This window comes from Lipophrys pholis, assembly GCF_963383615.2.
Source record: "Lipophrys pholis genome assembly, chromosome: 2".
Lineage (NCBI taxonomy): Eukaryota > Metazoa > Chordata > Actinopteri > Blenniiformes > Blenniidae > Lipophrys > Lipophrys pholis.
The window spans coordinates 15,829,683-15,846,726 of record NC_137636.1 but is presented as its reverse complement, the minus strand read 5'-3'; the positions used below and the strand labels follow the sequence as shown (position 1 = coordinate 15,846,726).

Sequence of the window (17,044 nt, the reverse complement as noted above, 5' to 3'; positions counted from 1 at the left end):
ATTCATCCTGTGTAAAAACCCAGAAGCTATGAAAATAATAATTAAAAAAAAAAAAACATTTTATTGCGCCACACAAACTTGCAGTTCAGATTTTATTGGCTGTTTATTTTGTGACATTATAACTTCACCTGTAAAAGTAGCCCGCCATAGACAGGGCAGTTCACCCGTTCATAGCATTATGCACAAGGACACTTGGACATATGGACAAGGCAAGATGGGGTATCAAACTGACAACCTTGCAATTGTAAGACGACACACTCCACCATCTGAACTACAGCTTCTTACTACATGAAGTCATAGGCGTAGCTGTTATGGTAAGGTAGTTGAGGAAACCCTTTTCATATCCAAAGACTGGTAGGTTATCCCATGTACCACTTAATTCTGCTGTTGGCCAGTCCTTTCCCTTTGAGGTCTGGCTAGGGTGCTCACGCAGGGCCTGCTAGGACCTTCTGGACCCTCAGTGGTTGCAGTGTCCGAGTGCCTAGAGCTATAGTGACTGGCAGTGGCACCAACTGAGACCTCCAGTTGCAGTTCGTGACGCATATCTGCTAAATGCTGACATGCATGCTTCACCTCAATAAACAGCTTCTATCAGATCACATCATAACAAATCAATGGATCCCACCTGAAAGGGTTGCTCTTCCAACCACAGCTGATGCCAACCGTTCCTATGATCATTCTATTAAATTCATTCATTCCTCTATTGGGCCACTTCTAATATATAAGACTTCTATAATGTAAGTAAGCAGTAGGCTTCTTCGCATGTCCACTTTTTGTTAGTTGGTTGCAAATAAAATCGGATTATCGTCATTGTTACACCCATTAAAATACTAGCATATTGGACCCAAAGATCAGAAGATACTTGCTTGTTCTTATAGTTTGATGCTCTCTTGCAAACTGAAATAATGTTGATGGTTTGGTCACATCAGAGAGGCAACAGGTATATGAGGCCTGCAGTAGACGCTTCACAGGGGAGGAGAGCTGGCAAAGTTTGGTTTTTCTAGTTGCCTCAGGCCTGGTTTTAGTTGTTGGCTGTTGCTATCAGTTGAGTTCCCTTATGTCTTTTTGAGTTGTTTTCATTAGTTACTTTTTTCCTCTTTATTACTGTTTAGACTTTTTTTTTCTTCCTGCAATACAGCCTGAATTCTTTCTGTAACCTCTGGGGAACTCTGTTAATGAAACACCTGGCAAAGAGCATTTCTCCCTCGAAATGTGCTTCCTCCACCACTACCTTAGGCTAAAACCACACAAGGAACCTGGTTAGGCTCATTGTGGATTCATCAAATTGGAAAACAGATCAACACAGTCACCAACAGTCACAGACAATAACACATGCATACATTTAGTGTGCCATTGTGTAATCTTCAATAAGTAAAATTTCAGCACAAGTTTAGTTACCTAACATTTTCCTACCAGCGAAGTATGGACAATCCCATGGTCGGGTGACCATGTTCATGTATAACAGGACTGTATAGGAAGTTGCACAATAATAAGTGGCAACCTTCACAATCTTAATGATGTGAATCAAAATCACAAAAAACAAAACAATTTCTTCTTCTTTTGTTTCAAACAAACTATGCACTGATAATACCGTTACATGTATTGTTCTCTGAGACCCATTTTCTGGTAAATCAGATTTATCCTCCATTCTGTTGAGCTGCAGCTTCAAGCGAAGCATCGACTTCAGCAGCGAGTTTCATCAACTGACCACATAATATCAAGACAAATATGAGCACTGAAGCGATGATGGAGATGCTTCATTAAACCCAGTATGGACGGACTCTCAAGTAAATGTTATATTTTCAGCTTTCTGTCACACCAGTTGTGATTTATGACAATATCAGGCATTCAGGAACACGATGACTCATTTTCTTGTTAGGAGCCTGATACAATGACTTTTGGTCTTAGCCTAAAAGGAAAGACTCTACATAGCAGTGCTAATGTCATGTTAATTGTCACACAGCTAATAAAGTAAATCAATGAATTTCTGAAGATCATTTATTTTATTGGTTAATTCCAGTGATCCACCTCTGTCTCATGGTTTCATTGAGGTAATGACATCTGGTTCCACCGCAACTACCTCCAGCTCACTCGATCGAAAGCTCGAGTGGGCCGACCACAAGGACTGCTGGCAGTGGGACACACCAGACCTCTAAATAGGTGACCAACAGCAGCCTCGTCAGATGTCCAGATCCCCTATTGTGTTCCTAAAATAAGGATTTTCCATTTTATTTGAACAAGGCTGCTTTGACCGGATAGATAACCGGGAGCATGATATAGGTTGTCAATGGAGTTAGGTTGAAGCACTGTACAGCTCTTCCAAACATGAACATTTTACAACACGGACAAGAACATGGAAACAGCAGAAAATACCAACCTGAAGTTAATGCTTTCCTGAGGATGTTTGGAGGAACATATTGCTCTATTTTATTGCAGCCTTTTCTGCTTCTCTCCCAGATTAATGACTACAGTAACAAAGTGAGACTAACAAGGCAGACGGTTTGTCTTCGAGTGAGATCAGGCAGAGAAAAGTGACTGACGGAGCAGATTTCCTCTGTTGAATGCTCTGAGGGAAACTCAACCCGCTTTGCTGTGAATTCATCCCAGCGGCTTTGTTTTTGTTATATAATGAGAGTTTCACTTCACCTGATCTGCCAAGATATTTAGTGTGCAGGCACTCAAGAGGAGATTCCAAAACAAAACACAGAGGTGAACACCATTTTCACGTCAACTCAAGACGACAGCTGTAAAACTGAGCTGCTTTTTACTGAGTGTAATACAACTCTTTCTATACTGATACATGTTAAATCCAGGTAAATACTGGCTCCGTTTTTTGGTGAACGGTGTTAATTGTGTCTGTCGTAACAGTGAGAAAACAAATCGCTCAATGTATTCTCAGTTTGATTCCGAATCAAAGAATTATCCACAGCTGGTTTACACACAGCAACCCCTTGTAAACAATGAATTGAGCTACTCAGATGTTGTTGGTGTAGGAATCAGTTCAAACTGAGATCAAGATGAAGTTCAGCAGGTCACCATCTGATTACGTCATCCACGCAGATTGGACCGTCTTCCGTATCAACCTCAAAGCTCCCTGCTGATGAAACACAATCCTCTGTGTGTGTGTGAGTGTGTGTGCGTGTGCATGTGGACACAAAAATATTCCAACAATGAATGATTATATTCCTATTACATAACTAATCCATCTCTCTGTTACACACAACCATGTTTGCTTTGTTTGTGATTTTTATAAAAGCTCATCTTGTTTCCCCCCCAGTTTTGCATTTTAAGGACACACTCGCTGTGAACAATGATTGAACTGGTTCCTCTTCCAGTTTTTCATATTAGATACATGGGGGGGGGGGGGGGGGTGAATGCGTCTGGTCTGATTTGAATTGATTGTGTGGGTGCTGCTGCAAGACAAACAGGGAGAAAGATTAGTGGAATATGACTTGCTGATTTGCCAACTGATCCAGTTCTTGACATTAATCTGCAAAATCAAACTCAGAGAGGTTTTAAACAGATAATAAAAACTTGCTGAGTTTTTAATGATATCAGTGCTGTTGATGGTTTGACCCATATCACTAACCGACCATATTTCAAGGCTGAAGCGGATTAGAGGTTCATTTTTCTTTTGACCTACCAACATGACGCAAACATCAGAAAAGCTTCATCAGTCGGCTGCCGGGGAGCGCCATGGTGGCGTGGGGTATGATGAGTGCCTCCCTGAGCCAATAATCAATAATAAAGGCATGTCAATGATTCTGTGGCCTCATGTTGCTGCATTATAAAAATTTTTTAAATACAATTTAAACATTAAAATGAACGTGTACAATTGAATTTCAACGTGAAGATATCACCGTGCTTTACTGTAGAATCTATTTGATGGCTCCTTTCTTGCATTGATCACCACAGCAGGTCATTGCATCTTTCACTGGACACTTATTTATTCCCCTTTCATTTGCAACCAGGGTTCAAACCCATGTACCCAACACTCAAGGTCAAGGCTTAACCCAACATGCATCCAGGGGGGGCAAAAATGAAAAATGTGTTGCACTTTTAAAAAAAAATAAAAAAAAGTAACCCAAGAGTTATGTTGCTCCTCATTTAGATTCTGACAATGAAAAATTAAGCATTCATATGCAGCATCTTTTCAAAGACCAACAAAAACTAAATGGACAAATAAATACACTATTCAAAAAATGAAGAGACTTTTCTTTCCATTTTTTTTTGTGCCTGAGTTTGAATGTCGGTACGCTCCTCTATTGCCCCATTGAGAAACAGTTTTCCTGGATCCATCCTGCTTCCAGTCCTCAAACCATAAGTGATCTTAAAATCGCAAAACATCAGCATTGCATGTAATCTGAAGGAATCACTGAAGGAAAACAGCCAAACAGCAGTTTACAATCTGCGTGAGGTGATGCCGAGGTGATCCTGTTGCTTCTCACAAACAGAGACAATAGACACACGGCTGTGGGTACTGCAGCATTGCACATGCACAACACCCAGACTGCACATTCTCTGTGTGGATTCTACCCCCCCCTTCACTGTTGTTTCTTTCTCTTGTATCTTGACATTGTGTTGTAGAGCCTGATGGACGGTCGCTGCATTTCACTGCCATACCAGCATGTGTATGTGACAAATAAAAAAAAAAAAAGAATTTCTGCTAAAAGGTTTTGTAGGAACTGCTTAGAAAATCGAGACTTTTGCATCAATTATACATTGCCTTCGTCTGAACAAATGATGCTGGATAATACAGTTTTGTTGTGTTTGTGTCCAAAAACACAAACACTTAGTCAGTCACCATCACTTTGCATGTTCATACTGTATTTCAGTGTCGACGTTCTGTTTTGTTTTTTGCCTAATTGGCTGAGGAGCTAAGAATAGCAAAGACTCCAGGTTGCATGCATCTCTCCAGTTGTTTTGAGAAGTATGATAAACGTTACAGCACCACAGTCCTGCTGCTGTCAGGCTGCCAGTCTTCTGCTTTGTCTCCAAGAATTTATGAATATTTTTCTCAAAGAAGGTTAAGTATGAACAAAAGAACTCTAACAATAATGTATTTTCGACCCTCTATAAATGACAAGTGATACCTTCCTCATTTCTATAGGATTAATGGCTGTAATTTAATAACAACCATGGCATTGTTTATTAAATATTTAAGCTACACCATAAGACAGTTGTAGCTTGTCACTAGGTATAAAATAGTCTGACAACTTTGGCACTTTTGATTTTAACTCACACAAACACTTGTGTTTTATCTTTCTGCTTTCATTTAATAACACTTATTCCCTTTAAAACATGGAATGTTCGAATGTTCAACGCTATTACAAAATGTCTAATCACATACACTATTATAATATATAAGGTCTATGTCTAGTAAGTACTAAAATGTGATTACTTTGCAAACAATTGTATTAGAGTCTAATAATAAACAGCTTCCTTCATAAATAAATCTTGCACAAACTGAAATACGCAGTTATATTCTTCAGTTATAAATTCTCAAATGGTGTGATTTTAGTCAGTTTTATGGATTAATGGACTAAAATAGCAACTTTAAAGTCTTAAAACTGAAAGAAAAACAAAAAAAAAACCTCATCATCCTTCCAATAAACCTGAGGGGTGAATTTTTCATTCTCTAAAGTACCCAAAATAATTGTCCTAGAAAGGGTTAACTGCAGCACCATACATTTATGTAAGACAATTTCAACTTCTCTCTGCAAATATATATATATATATATATATATATTTACATACACACATCCAAAATCAAAGACTGAGAAGACACCAGGGAGCTCCAGCCAATATGCAGATATCCTCATTATCACATCATTAGAGGCGATACTGACAACACAGCTGAGAACAGAAATCCAGGACTTCATGTTACCTGTCAGAGCACCACTTTATTATTCTTGTAAGAAAAATAAACTTCTCAGTGAAATTACAGACACTGGAGCGCGGCGTGGTCAAATAAAAGCATCAATTGGAGTGAAACTTAATCCTGACTGATGAAGGTAGTCATGGGTTTTACTCAGTTTAAACAGCTGAAACAATGGCAGTGTCTCAACATGTGTACAGTATGAGGAGGAAGTGCTTCGCTCTCCAATCAAAAGGACATAATTATTAAACTCTTCTTTTTCTTTTTGCTGCATGCTGAATTGAAGATTTGAAAAAGTATCTGTCCTTGTGAGATAAAAAACAACAACAAAAAAAACCCCAGGCTGATTCAAGATAACAAGCTTTTGATGTGAACTCTGACGGGAGCATCTACATAGACGTACGTTTTGGACTTCTGTTTATCTACTTAAAAAACAAAAACTCCTCTTATTTGCAGGTAAATTCTGCTTCTCAAAATCTAAAAAAGTTATTTCATTTTCATACATTGTAATTTCAGATCATCACAGCATGAAAACAGGCTGAAGGTAAAACAGAACTTCAATGTTATGGAAAGTAAATCGAGTTGAGATCTTTAGTTGAGGTAAATGAACTACAAATGTGCCATAAACCCTGGCACATACATGAAAAATATGTCTGAATGATTCCACTGGTACACCATTGTTATTAGTTTCAGAGCACAAACATGTTTGGTTTCAAATTTTAAATTTGCTTCTCATGACAAATCTCACTTCTACTTCTTCAACAAAGCAAAACCACGCTAATAACACTAAAACAGATAAATAACTATAAAGATGTCATCATCATTAATTAACAGATTATGATAATGTTGTTTCCCACTTGTATCAAACTGATGTTTATTTTATCAAATCTAAATTGAAACAAACTTTGACATCACAATGATGAAATAGAGGTTAAAAATACTGATATCAAAACCTTTAAAAGTAGATATTTTGGAAGTTTGTTAGCTGTGGGTTTTAAAATCAAAATGTTTGGCCCTTTAACATTAACAGAGCGGCAGACGGCGTAACGGGAGTGGAATGCTCAACTTGAAGAAGTGATTAAGTGACTGACTGCTGGAAGCTGGTGCGGCTGCTGCTTCGACCAGGAGGAAACGGGCTGTAACACAACGAGACGGCTTCAGAGACGATGGCATGTATCTCAGTGAGACAGCTCGCTAAATTGCTCTACGACTGCATGAGCAGATGCAGCTTCAGCCGGATGATTTCAGAGTTCATGGTCCACAGGAACTCGGTCAGTCCTCCCGTGAGAAGCTCCTCCATGGGAACAAACTGCAGCACCTGCTTGTCACCTCCTGAGCGCTCGTCGCTGGAGGCCTCCTCTCCTAACGTCTGGCTCATGCAGCTCTGGACTTCAGCAAGAATCGGGAGCATTCGGGAAGCAGCTTCAGGGCAGAAGCCGACACACACAAGCACCGCCCCTGCCACGCCGGAGGGGGGCGGACACCTAAACGACACCGAGCAGAAAGAGGCGTGCAGGCAGAGCACGACAGCCGCGACCACGCGGGTGAGGGCAGAAAACAGAGGGAGCAGCAGGGCGTCCCCAGAGCGCAACGTCTGCAAGGAAGAAGTGAGACAGCTCAGGAGCCGCTGCTGGTACAGCGGCTCCCCGTCGTGCAGCGAGACGCAGCCTCTCTGAGGGCGTGAAGGCTCTGGAGAAAATGTTAACTCCAAATCCCCAATTTGGTTCCCACAGATACCCCAAACTGAGCTGCTGCCAAAGATCAGACATTGTTTCTTCTTTGTGTTCAAAACACTGTCTTCTTTGAAGGCACAAAGACCTCCGACCTCGGACAGGAGGGAGGCTGTACAAGCCGCGTGGCATGAGCTGCATGGCGGGACTTGGGCCCAGTCTCCAGCCGACTCCATCAGGGCTTCGTTCAAGTGGTTTAGTAATCCGCCTTCACAGAACGGAGAGTTTCTGACTGCAGGCAGCGCAGCACCAACAACAACGTACCATGAATCCACATGGCAGGTGGACAGGGGTCCTTCCAGCACACAGCCAGCACCTCGGTCCTCAGAGGCGTGTGTCTGGATCAAGGTGGCATGGCAACTCCTCTGAATGCGCTCCCTCCAGCTCAGGGTCTGCAATTCCCTGCGCTCATTGAAGGAGCCTGTTTGCTTCTTCTGTCCCAGAGGCCGACCCACCGACACACTGCAGCAGGCAGGACTCACTGTGTTACGGGAGATCCATCGGCTCCGCGGGAGAAAGCTCACCTGCACACAGAAACACCGGGTCAAGTGCCAACTCGCTCTTTCTCAAAGCTTCTGTCAATGAAGGATTTCAAACCGATACCCTCGAAATACAGTATCTGTCAACAAAGAGTTAAATACTATGTTAGGGAAAATATTAATTTCATTAGATTATTCAAAGTGTTTGTGTCATCTCCTAAATATAAAACTTATCTTGAAGGTTTTGGTCACAAAAAAGGCAAAAATTCAACAAAACTTTTTTTTTCTTCCTACAATTACTGCATTTGCAGGAGTGACCAAAAGAGTGTGACGTTTTGCAAAAGAGTATTGAGAATAAGTTTTCACACTGTGCATCATCGCGGGAGAGAACAAGCCAAAGTCCTTTATGGACTGATTGTCTTATTCGCTCATTTTACACATCAACTAACAGTCGTCAGTGAAGCCGTGCCGCCCTGGAGGTTAGTTTCACACTCCCACTGTCTGTTTCAAGGCCGACAACACTCACTCAGGATGTCCATGCATCAGTATCATAGCCCATTGCTTAAAGCTAATTACCAAAATGGATACATTTTTCTTAATTTCTCGCTGAGTTTGCGTGGGCTTTGAGTCTTCCAAAGGCCTTATAGAAGGTGGATGGTCGGACATGGGGACTGCATCTTGTAATCTCTGTCAAAACCATATTAATTTAAAAATGAAAAAAAAAAAAAAGCAATATAATGAAGGGAGGATACTCTTTTTAAAGGTTTTAACTAAAAGCTCACGATGTGACTACAGAGCCGCATCTGCACCTCCATTATGATCACCTAAGTCCTATTGGTTATTGACATGCAATGTAAAACTAAACAGCGAAACATCAAAACTTAAGGTTTTTGGGATCTTTTGTTTTCATGCTCCAAATCATCTTACCTGGAAGCGCTGCAGGTATTCGTGAGCCACACAATCCCTGATGTGGTCGAGCCGTTGCCTCAGCTCCACACTCATCCCTTCGAAGAGTCGGAGGTTCTCTGTGATCGTCTCCACCTGCAGCGAGTGAAAGTAAGTGCACACTTCTTTATGTTGCGTCAGAAACGACTCCGGGACAACTGAACTCTGGAAAAGTGCCTCTCGGTCAGCCATACATGAGCCGTAGTTACGGATCAGTTTTGAGAGCAGAGGCCTCACGGCTTCCTTGCCGTCATAGTTCATACACACGACATAAACCTCAGAGTTTCCCGCTTTGCTGGTGGCGGGTTTGAAGACGCTGACAGAGTGGAAGCAGCAGTTCAGCAGGTAGAGTAGGCAGACGGAGGAGTGCTCATACAGGGTGAACATTTTCAGAACAAACGAACCCCCCGGGCTGAGAAGCAGCAGTGCAGCTGTGACCTCACAGTAATGCAACGAGGCCACCAGCGCCTCCTGCTCGTCTGGGTTCTCCTGACAGTCAAAACTGCCGTCGGCCGTCACCAAGTCGACTCTTCGCATGTTGGACACAAACGCCTGCAGATCCAGCAGGTGTTTCTGGATCATGATGTTCCCCGTGTTGTCAGAACCAAAGAACCACCAGGGCAGCGTGTTGGCAATTAGCCGGTCGTCCGCAATGGTCGTGCCTCCACCGTTGGCCTCGTGGTACGGGTTGAGAGTGTTGGCGGCCCACACCCAGTCACAGTAACGCGTAGACTCACTGGTTTTGATGTAGTGGTTCAGAGCAGTGATGAAGGCGCCCGGCGCCTCACACAGGTGGACACTGTTCAGCTCTCCATTTCGAAGCGCCTCCTGTGAAAGAAGGTGAAAGCTTCCCAGGATCTCGTAGAACTTGCACCAAGCCTGAGTGCAGATCTCCGCATTAGTGGCGGACCGCACGGCGCCGATCACCTTGCCGGCACGGTTCGTGGAGTTCGTGTGCTGATGCCAGACCTGGACGTTCTTGTCGCTGAGTTGGTTCTTCACAGCGTTCAGAGACGTTTTCAGTTTCTGCAGGTGGTGGTGTTGCTCTGCCGAGTACCTCAGAGACACATTTGGGTCGGGGACGGCCCACTCCCCAGTGGACGGCTTTACGTAAGCTCTAACTTTACCGAAAAGACCCTGAATCTCAGCCAGTGCTTCAGGGTCAGTCGCCACCATGTGGTTGAAATGCTTGCTGACTTTCCTCCTCGTCCCATGGCCTGAGCTCATCCTCCACACCTGCAGACACAGCACAGCATGAGGAGTGGGATGTAAACATGTATCATGTGCTATCCTCTATATAGGAAATCTGTGTTTGTGAATAAGAGCAACAGACCATGTCCAGAAGGAGAAAAAAAAATAAAATCAACATTTCAGTGATTTACACCAAATTTCAACTCTGCAACTCTTTATTTCAATCTTCATGCATGAGCAGGGTTCAATTGTTGACTCATTGTGTGGTGTCCTCAGGCTACAGGACAGACTGTAAATACTCGTGATCACCTCAACAGGGTCGAGCCTGCAGCTGTAGCACACCACCTCCCAAACACACTCACTCAACACGGACAAGAACAGGTTCTTTAAAATGTCCATATGAGGACTTGAAGTAGCAGATTAAATTACTACATTGCAATCAGCAATTACATAAAGAATGATCTCTAGCCAGTCATCACTGGGAAACTTAAATTCCTCTTTGCATTTTAATCATTGTTGATTTGTTGGGGAAGAAGACAAAAAAAAATAGAAAGTGAAGAAACACAAGGAACTAAAATATGTATGAAATAAAAGAGTGGTGACTTTCAAGATGACACCAGACAGAATGAGTGAAACAGCTCCAGTCCAACCCGGAATAATGGCATCATGTCTGTTAGTTTCAGCCAGCTGGTTTTATGCAGATGACTGATCGTCGTGCTAATTCAAACGGCTTCAGTCACTTCAAATTATTCTCATTGGGTGATTATATAATAAATGCAACAGACATAATGAAAACTTCAAGAAACTATTGTAAAGTTTGTGCTGTTGTTAAAACCACTTCTAACATTAAATAAGAACAAAACTAAATCAAGTTGTCTGCTAATGTAATATTTGGATTGGATCTTATGCCTGTAATCCAGACCAGAATTACAGGCACTTCGCAACCTCCATGTGCCAAAACGTCCTTGGCCTAAAGCACTCAACCCCAAGTTGCTCCGAATAAACTCTCGGGTTTTTGAGCCGAGTGCCAAAGCACACATTAAACAGCGTCGAGAAAATATTGAAAAAGAAAAGATGGACTGTTTTTTTAACTGTCCAGTGATGAATTTTGATCTAAAGCAAACTGAAAACCTTTAGAACGATAAGCCCTCTTTAGCATCCTTCTTCTAGAGCTCCATGATAATTCACCATGCAAAGTGAATACTTTTTTCCTGCTCTGCCACCTCTGCAAAGCTCTTTGGCGCCCCCTACAGGAGGCCCGCCCCACACTGTGAGAAACACTGCTGTCAATGGCCAAGTATGTTTTAGCTCTAGTTTTTGTTCTTGTTTTTTTCATAAATACTTGCATGATAGCAAAGAGACATATTGTTATTCCAGCAGATATGAAGATATTCTATGTTCTGTGCATAAACATTAATACATGCATCGTAAATTAGTTCTCAATATTTGGAAGTTGGAGAAATCCCTCCTAATAAATAAATGCTGGGGTGTTTCCCTGGATTATTCTGAGCCACTGGCTGTGGATATTTCATATTTCTGATGTTTATCACATCTCACGCAACTCGTGTTCAGATCCATCAGTGACGCTAAACAAACAAAACACACCCCCATGTTGAGCCACAATAGTTTTAAGGAGCCATGGAATTACAGAGCGATTTCTGATTAATGACATAGAAATAATTTACACTCACAATCAAATTAACTGAGCTAATCCTGTGCTTGTGCGCTCATGATTTAGATGACAACACTCTGCAGGAGAAGGTAATTCTCGATTAGTCGGCAGTGACTCAGTGATGAATGGCAATAGGTGGTATAAGGCTAATGAGAGCAAATCCATCAGTTATTTGTAATAAATCACTCCGATAAGCCGCGCTGCTGCTGTAAACAGTTCAGCGGCTGTTCACATGAACTCAGAACAACAAACAACCCAATAATGGCTTTTTTAAACCGACTTAAGAGATTTGAGAAGCGCTGCAGAGACTCGAGACAATAGTGTCAAATTTAAGGACAAAAGTGCAGTGTGAGTACAAAAACTAGTTGTTAAAAAAAAAAAAACATACCCATTATATACATACATATATGGAACATATTTGCATTACAAATGTAAATATAAGTGAAATACATAAAGTCATCAACTATTTTTAAAATCTAATCTGCGTTTTTAATCTTTTTAAATAAGGTTTTCTGTTTTCAGCTTGATAAATGTGAACATTTTCTAGTTTGTGTTTTTGAGTTTACAACAATAATGAACTGAAAATCTTTTCATTGTGGCCTGCTGCTCTGGATTAAAAACACACATTGAAAAAAAAAAAAAACGATCTTCATTCTGAAGAAGGAAAATATTCTCGGGTGAACCCTTGATCACAAACATTTGACTGGTAGAAGCTCTGCAGAACATTACACTTGTGGCTGCCTGGTAAAGTACAATTTAGTAATTGATCAAAAACAGTAAAAGTTTCTCTTAGCTATTGATCAATTATTATGTGTTTGTTGTTGTTGAAATTTTCAAAATGGGAGCACTGGATTGCTGTTTTGTTTTCACGAAATATCTTACGGGACTCATACGAGCAAGGATTGTCTTTTATTATATTCAATAAGCCTTCTCACAAAAAGGCTTGGAAGATAAAAATCCAGTACAATGATTAGCCATTCTCATGAAGACACTATATACTGTATTAACACAGAACTTAGAAATCAATCCATATGGTGGTGTAGTGCTGAGCAACTCTGACTCCAGTTTGGAGCATTTCTTTATGCAGGTTGCATATTCTCCCAGTGATTCTTTTTTCCAGGTACTACGGTTTCCTCCCACATTCCAAGAACGTATCGTTCAGCTTAATTGGTGTCTCAAAAATTACCAGTACGCGTCATTATGCGTGCTTTTCTTTCTCTCGTTGTATGCTCTGCGATTGACTGGTGACATGATGAGAGCGTAGCCTGCCTTCCCCATAGTCTGCGAGGACCTGCACCAACCTCGTGCAACACAGTTAGATAAACACGCATAGAACACAGATGAATATTTTATCCCTCCTAGATAAAACAAACTTCTCTATACTTCATAAAATGTTGAATTAATAGATTGAAACAAATTATTTCGTTAAAGGTTAAAGGCTGATTGGTGCAAAAAAAATGTTGCAGGGAACTGAATTACAGTAAATGTACAAACGCACTTTATACGAACAGGTACAAAATACATATTCTGTTCTCGGAGCAGAAACTACACACATATATATATATATATATATATAAATAAAAGAATAATTTCAAACACGTTAGAGGTAAATTAAAGCACAGCAACAACAGTTACGTAAAATCAATGCAGCCTTCATGAAAATACACAACCCTATTACGTTATGTAGAATCTCTCAGATGATTGTTCTTAAAATGTGGATTTTGAGGGTTTTTATAATATATCAACCTTAATATGTAAAAATTGTGTGTATGATATTGAGCCCCGACTTATTACTCTGTATATTTATATACACTACAGTTCTAACGTTTTAGAACGCTCAAATCTTTCCAGATATTCATTGAAGTTCAAGTCCTTCAAGTCCAATTAATAGCTTGAAATGGTACAAAAGTAACTGGGGAACTTCCAGAGGGTTATTTTTATTTATTTAAGTAATAATGCTTAAAACCAAAAAAAAAAAAAAAAAAAAAAAAAAAGTACATTTACAGCATCTTAACATATTGCATTAAGGTGTGGTACAGCAGCTGTACAGCTGCACAGAGGAAAGCGCTCCAAAGGGTCATCAGAACGGCTCAGAAAATCGTCGGCTGCCTTCTCCAAACACCAGAAGAGAACTGCACAGTTCCTGCTGCCACAATAAAAGCCCACAATATCAGCAGACCCAGCTCACACCCTGGACACTCCCTGTTTGAACTGCTGCCATCGGGCAAATGCTACAGGACAATAAAAACAAGAACAAACAGACAAACACAGTTTTTACCCCACTGCAGTCACTTTACTTAACACAACTAATGTGCAATATATTGTAGAACTGAACTGAGTTAACAAGTTGTTCTCCAACCATGGAGGTTGATCAAGCCTGGTAAGCTGGTGCTACTAACAGGTGTTCCAACTCATCTGAATTGTTTACAACCCCTTCTGTATGCGTAAAGTAAAGGAGGTGTTGGAACACACTGTGGTACCAAACCCTCACGAGCATCTGTTGAATAGTATTATACTGCAGTTAACAATGGAAGAGAGTGAGACCAGAATAACACCTAAAAATGAAAGACTGTTTTTCTGGATGGGGGGGACTGGTACAGTGTGAGAGGCAGCCTGAAACAAAACAGCTGCCTCTGCATTCTGCAGCGCCATGGTATGCACAGTTAGTCAGGGGTTCATTCTACAGCAAAATTATGAGCCAATACATGATTCCAAGCTATGGCAGAACTTTAGCAGGTAAACAACAAGACGGTGAGCTGGAAAACATGGGAGTGGCAGCACAGTCTCCATCCAGCTGGTTTGGGTTGAACTGGACAGAAGAGTGAAAGCAACCCTACAAGTGCCACACATTCAGGGGAACTTCAGCAACTGAGATGATTTCCATTGTAGACAGAAAGCCACGAGTGTCTCCAGCCAAAGGGCTCAAGACTTTAAAATGGACTTGGATTTATAAATTGATTCCATGATTGCTTTTTTTTTTTTTTATTCCGTTTTCATTTCAGAGTGAAATAAGGCAGCGAACTGTTTAAGAAAATACATTAAAAATAGGGTTGCTCTGAAACTTTTGACTGGCAGTGTACATTATAAATCATCGTGTTTTTTAAGATGAGGATAAATACTTAATGAAACAATTTGCCTGCTGCCATCTGGATGGAGGCTGCGAGGTGAGCAAAGAAACAAAGTGATGAACCCACTGATCTGCGTTTTCATCCACCATCAAGCTTGTTTGGAGTCGTAAGGCCATATAAGGCCAGTGTAAGGACATATACGATAGATGCTGTTTATAAAAATCACAAACTACTGTCACAGCAAACTTTGTCCCGAGGTGCTGCTCAATAGAACGATTCTGATCCCGCAGCCGCGGTTCAAACGTTCAAAGTGTGAATCATCACACCGACACGCTGTTCAACCACCGAACTTACTCACACTGACGCCGCTGTGGAGAGTAAAATAGAGAGAAACCAGGGTGAAAAGAGTGAAAACAAACTCACCGGAGTACAGCTACAGGAAGCGCGGAACTGTTTGATCACGTGACTCCCGATCACACTGCGCATGTGCAACACCAAGGGGTTGGGATCCTTCTTAAAGGGGTAGTTCCTCTTAATTTAGACAGACCATTCATTTCCAAGTTAAAAATCAAACTTCTAATTTAATAATGTAACAACAGAGCTTGGAGCAGGTTCACTTTGCATTTAAATGACCAATATTAAAGCCTGCCTCTCATTTTTCAATCATATTTAAAAACACATCTTTCATTAGCTGTAGCAGATGTGTCAATCCCTGGTTCTGAAGTGTGACTTGTTTTCTGTGCTTGATACAACAAAAGTGATCATTCTGATAGAAAAGTTGCTCTTCACAGCCTGGTTTTATTTGACGCCACGTCATTGAGTAACTGGGAGTTGGGTCTGACTTCTTACTGGAAAAAATACATTCGGTCAAACTGGGAGATTCCCACTGCGAATGTGGGAGGCTTCTGAGCTCCTCAGAGTAAGTCTGATGTTACTCAACATTGCAGCAGTTTAGGTAAATGTTAAAAATATATACTTGCTTCATGCACAAACAAGTTATTTTCATTGTATTTTTTATTTTTTTTTTGCATACTCATAGGTTTGGATAGCAATACTACCTCTCACCACTTCTGTAAGAGTGAGTGACATATCATTGGCAAAAAAAGAAAAAATGATGTCCATACATCAATGTGCAACAAAGCAGCACTGCTAGATAATGATGCTTGTTTGTTGTTGAGCTATAAATGCTTTAAGATGGTAAAATTGACCATCACAACTGGTAACAAGTTGCAAGCATGGGCATAATATACCCTGGGCTACATGACAAAAAAAAACATAACATACATAACATATATGAATGTTTACAGCAAGTTTAATCTATACCACATAGGTGGTGCTAACAGAAGTATTTAGAAAAGGTGAACAAGCACAAAAGCACTGTGACTCTTCACAAGGTGTATTGCTCTACCTCACAGGTGATACAGAAGTCTGTAATGACACTACCAAGACATCAGTGGGGTTTTTTTTTTTAATCTATTTGAAAGTGAAATGGAAACATGCAAATGAATGTACACAATTAAAAGCAGCTAATATTTCCGCAATATATACAGACAGAAATATAGAAATGCATTTGTGTTGTTGAACAACAAGCACTGATGGGTGGTACTATTGGTGTTGGCTGGGACATAATAAATGATTGAAGCAATGAATCAATATGTTGTTGTTGTTCCTGCCAACTGTTAAATGCCGGTTGTGTATCTGTTGTTCATAGCAATACTTCATTAGAGGCTTTGTTATTATCAATATTAGCCCAGCTGAATTTTTCTTTGACTGAAACACAGCTGTGCTGATATTCAATACACTACTCCTTGTGTGATATTTGTTAATCGATTGCTCTCTTAATTTCACTCATATTTTCTGACAAATACAGTTATGTTTTCTCTTTCCCTAATGTGTGGAAGAGTGTACCTTTATAATTGGATGGGGAACCGATGGATGGATGGATGGATGGATGGATGGATGGATGGATGGATGGATGGATGGATGGATGGATGGATGGATGGATGGATGGATGCTGTAGTGTTGAGATTGTCTTATTATGGCTGAGCTAAGCATGTGTTGCTGTGGTGGAAAAAACTGTG

The 17,044-nt window shown here is 40.8% G+C and overlaps 1 protein-coding gene across 1 annotated transcript; it reads right to left on the bottom strand.

The window, feature by feature from the left end:
* Nucleotides 1-5,886: 5,886 nt before the first annotated feature.
* cmtr2 (cap methyltransferase 2) lies at nt 5,887-15,395 on the bottom strand. The gene is made up of 3 exons (XM_080458425.1): nt 15,387-15,395; nt 9,015-10,268; nt 5,887-8,132 (listed from the first exon to the last, which is right to left on the bottom strand). Exons 2-3 carry the CDS (start codon nt 10,257-10,259, stop codon nt 7,083-7,085), a joined length of 2,295 nt encoding a protein of 764 aa, XP_080314551.1. The 5' UTR covers nt 10,260-10,268; nt 15,387-15,395; the 3' UTR covers nt 5,887-7,082.
* Nucleotides 15,396-17,044: the final 1,649 nt, after the last annotated feature.

Coding starts and splice junctions, on each gene's coding strand:
- cmtr2 (XM_080458425.1), bottom strand. CDS start 10,259: ATGAGCTCAGGCCATGGGACGAGGAGGAAAGTCAGCAAGCATTTCAAC. Junction 8,133..9,014: donor AATACCTGCAGCGCTTCCAG/GTAAGATGATTT, acceptor TTCTGTGTGCAG/GTGAGCTTTCTCCCGCGGAG.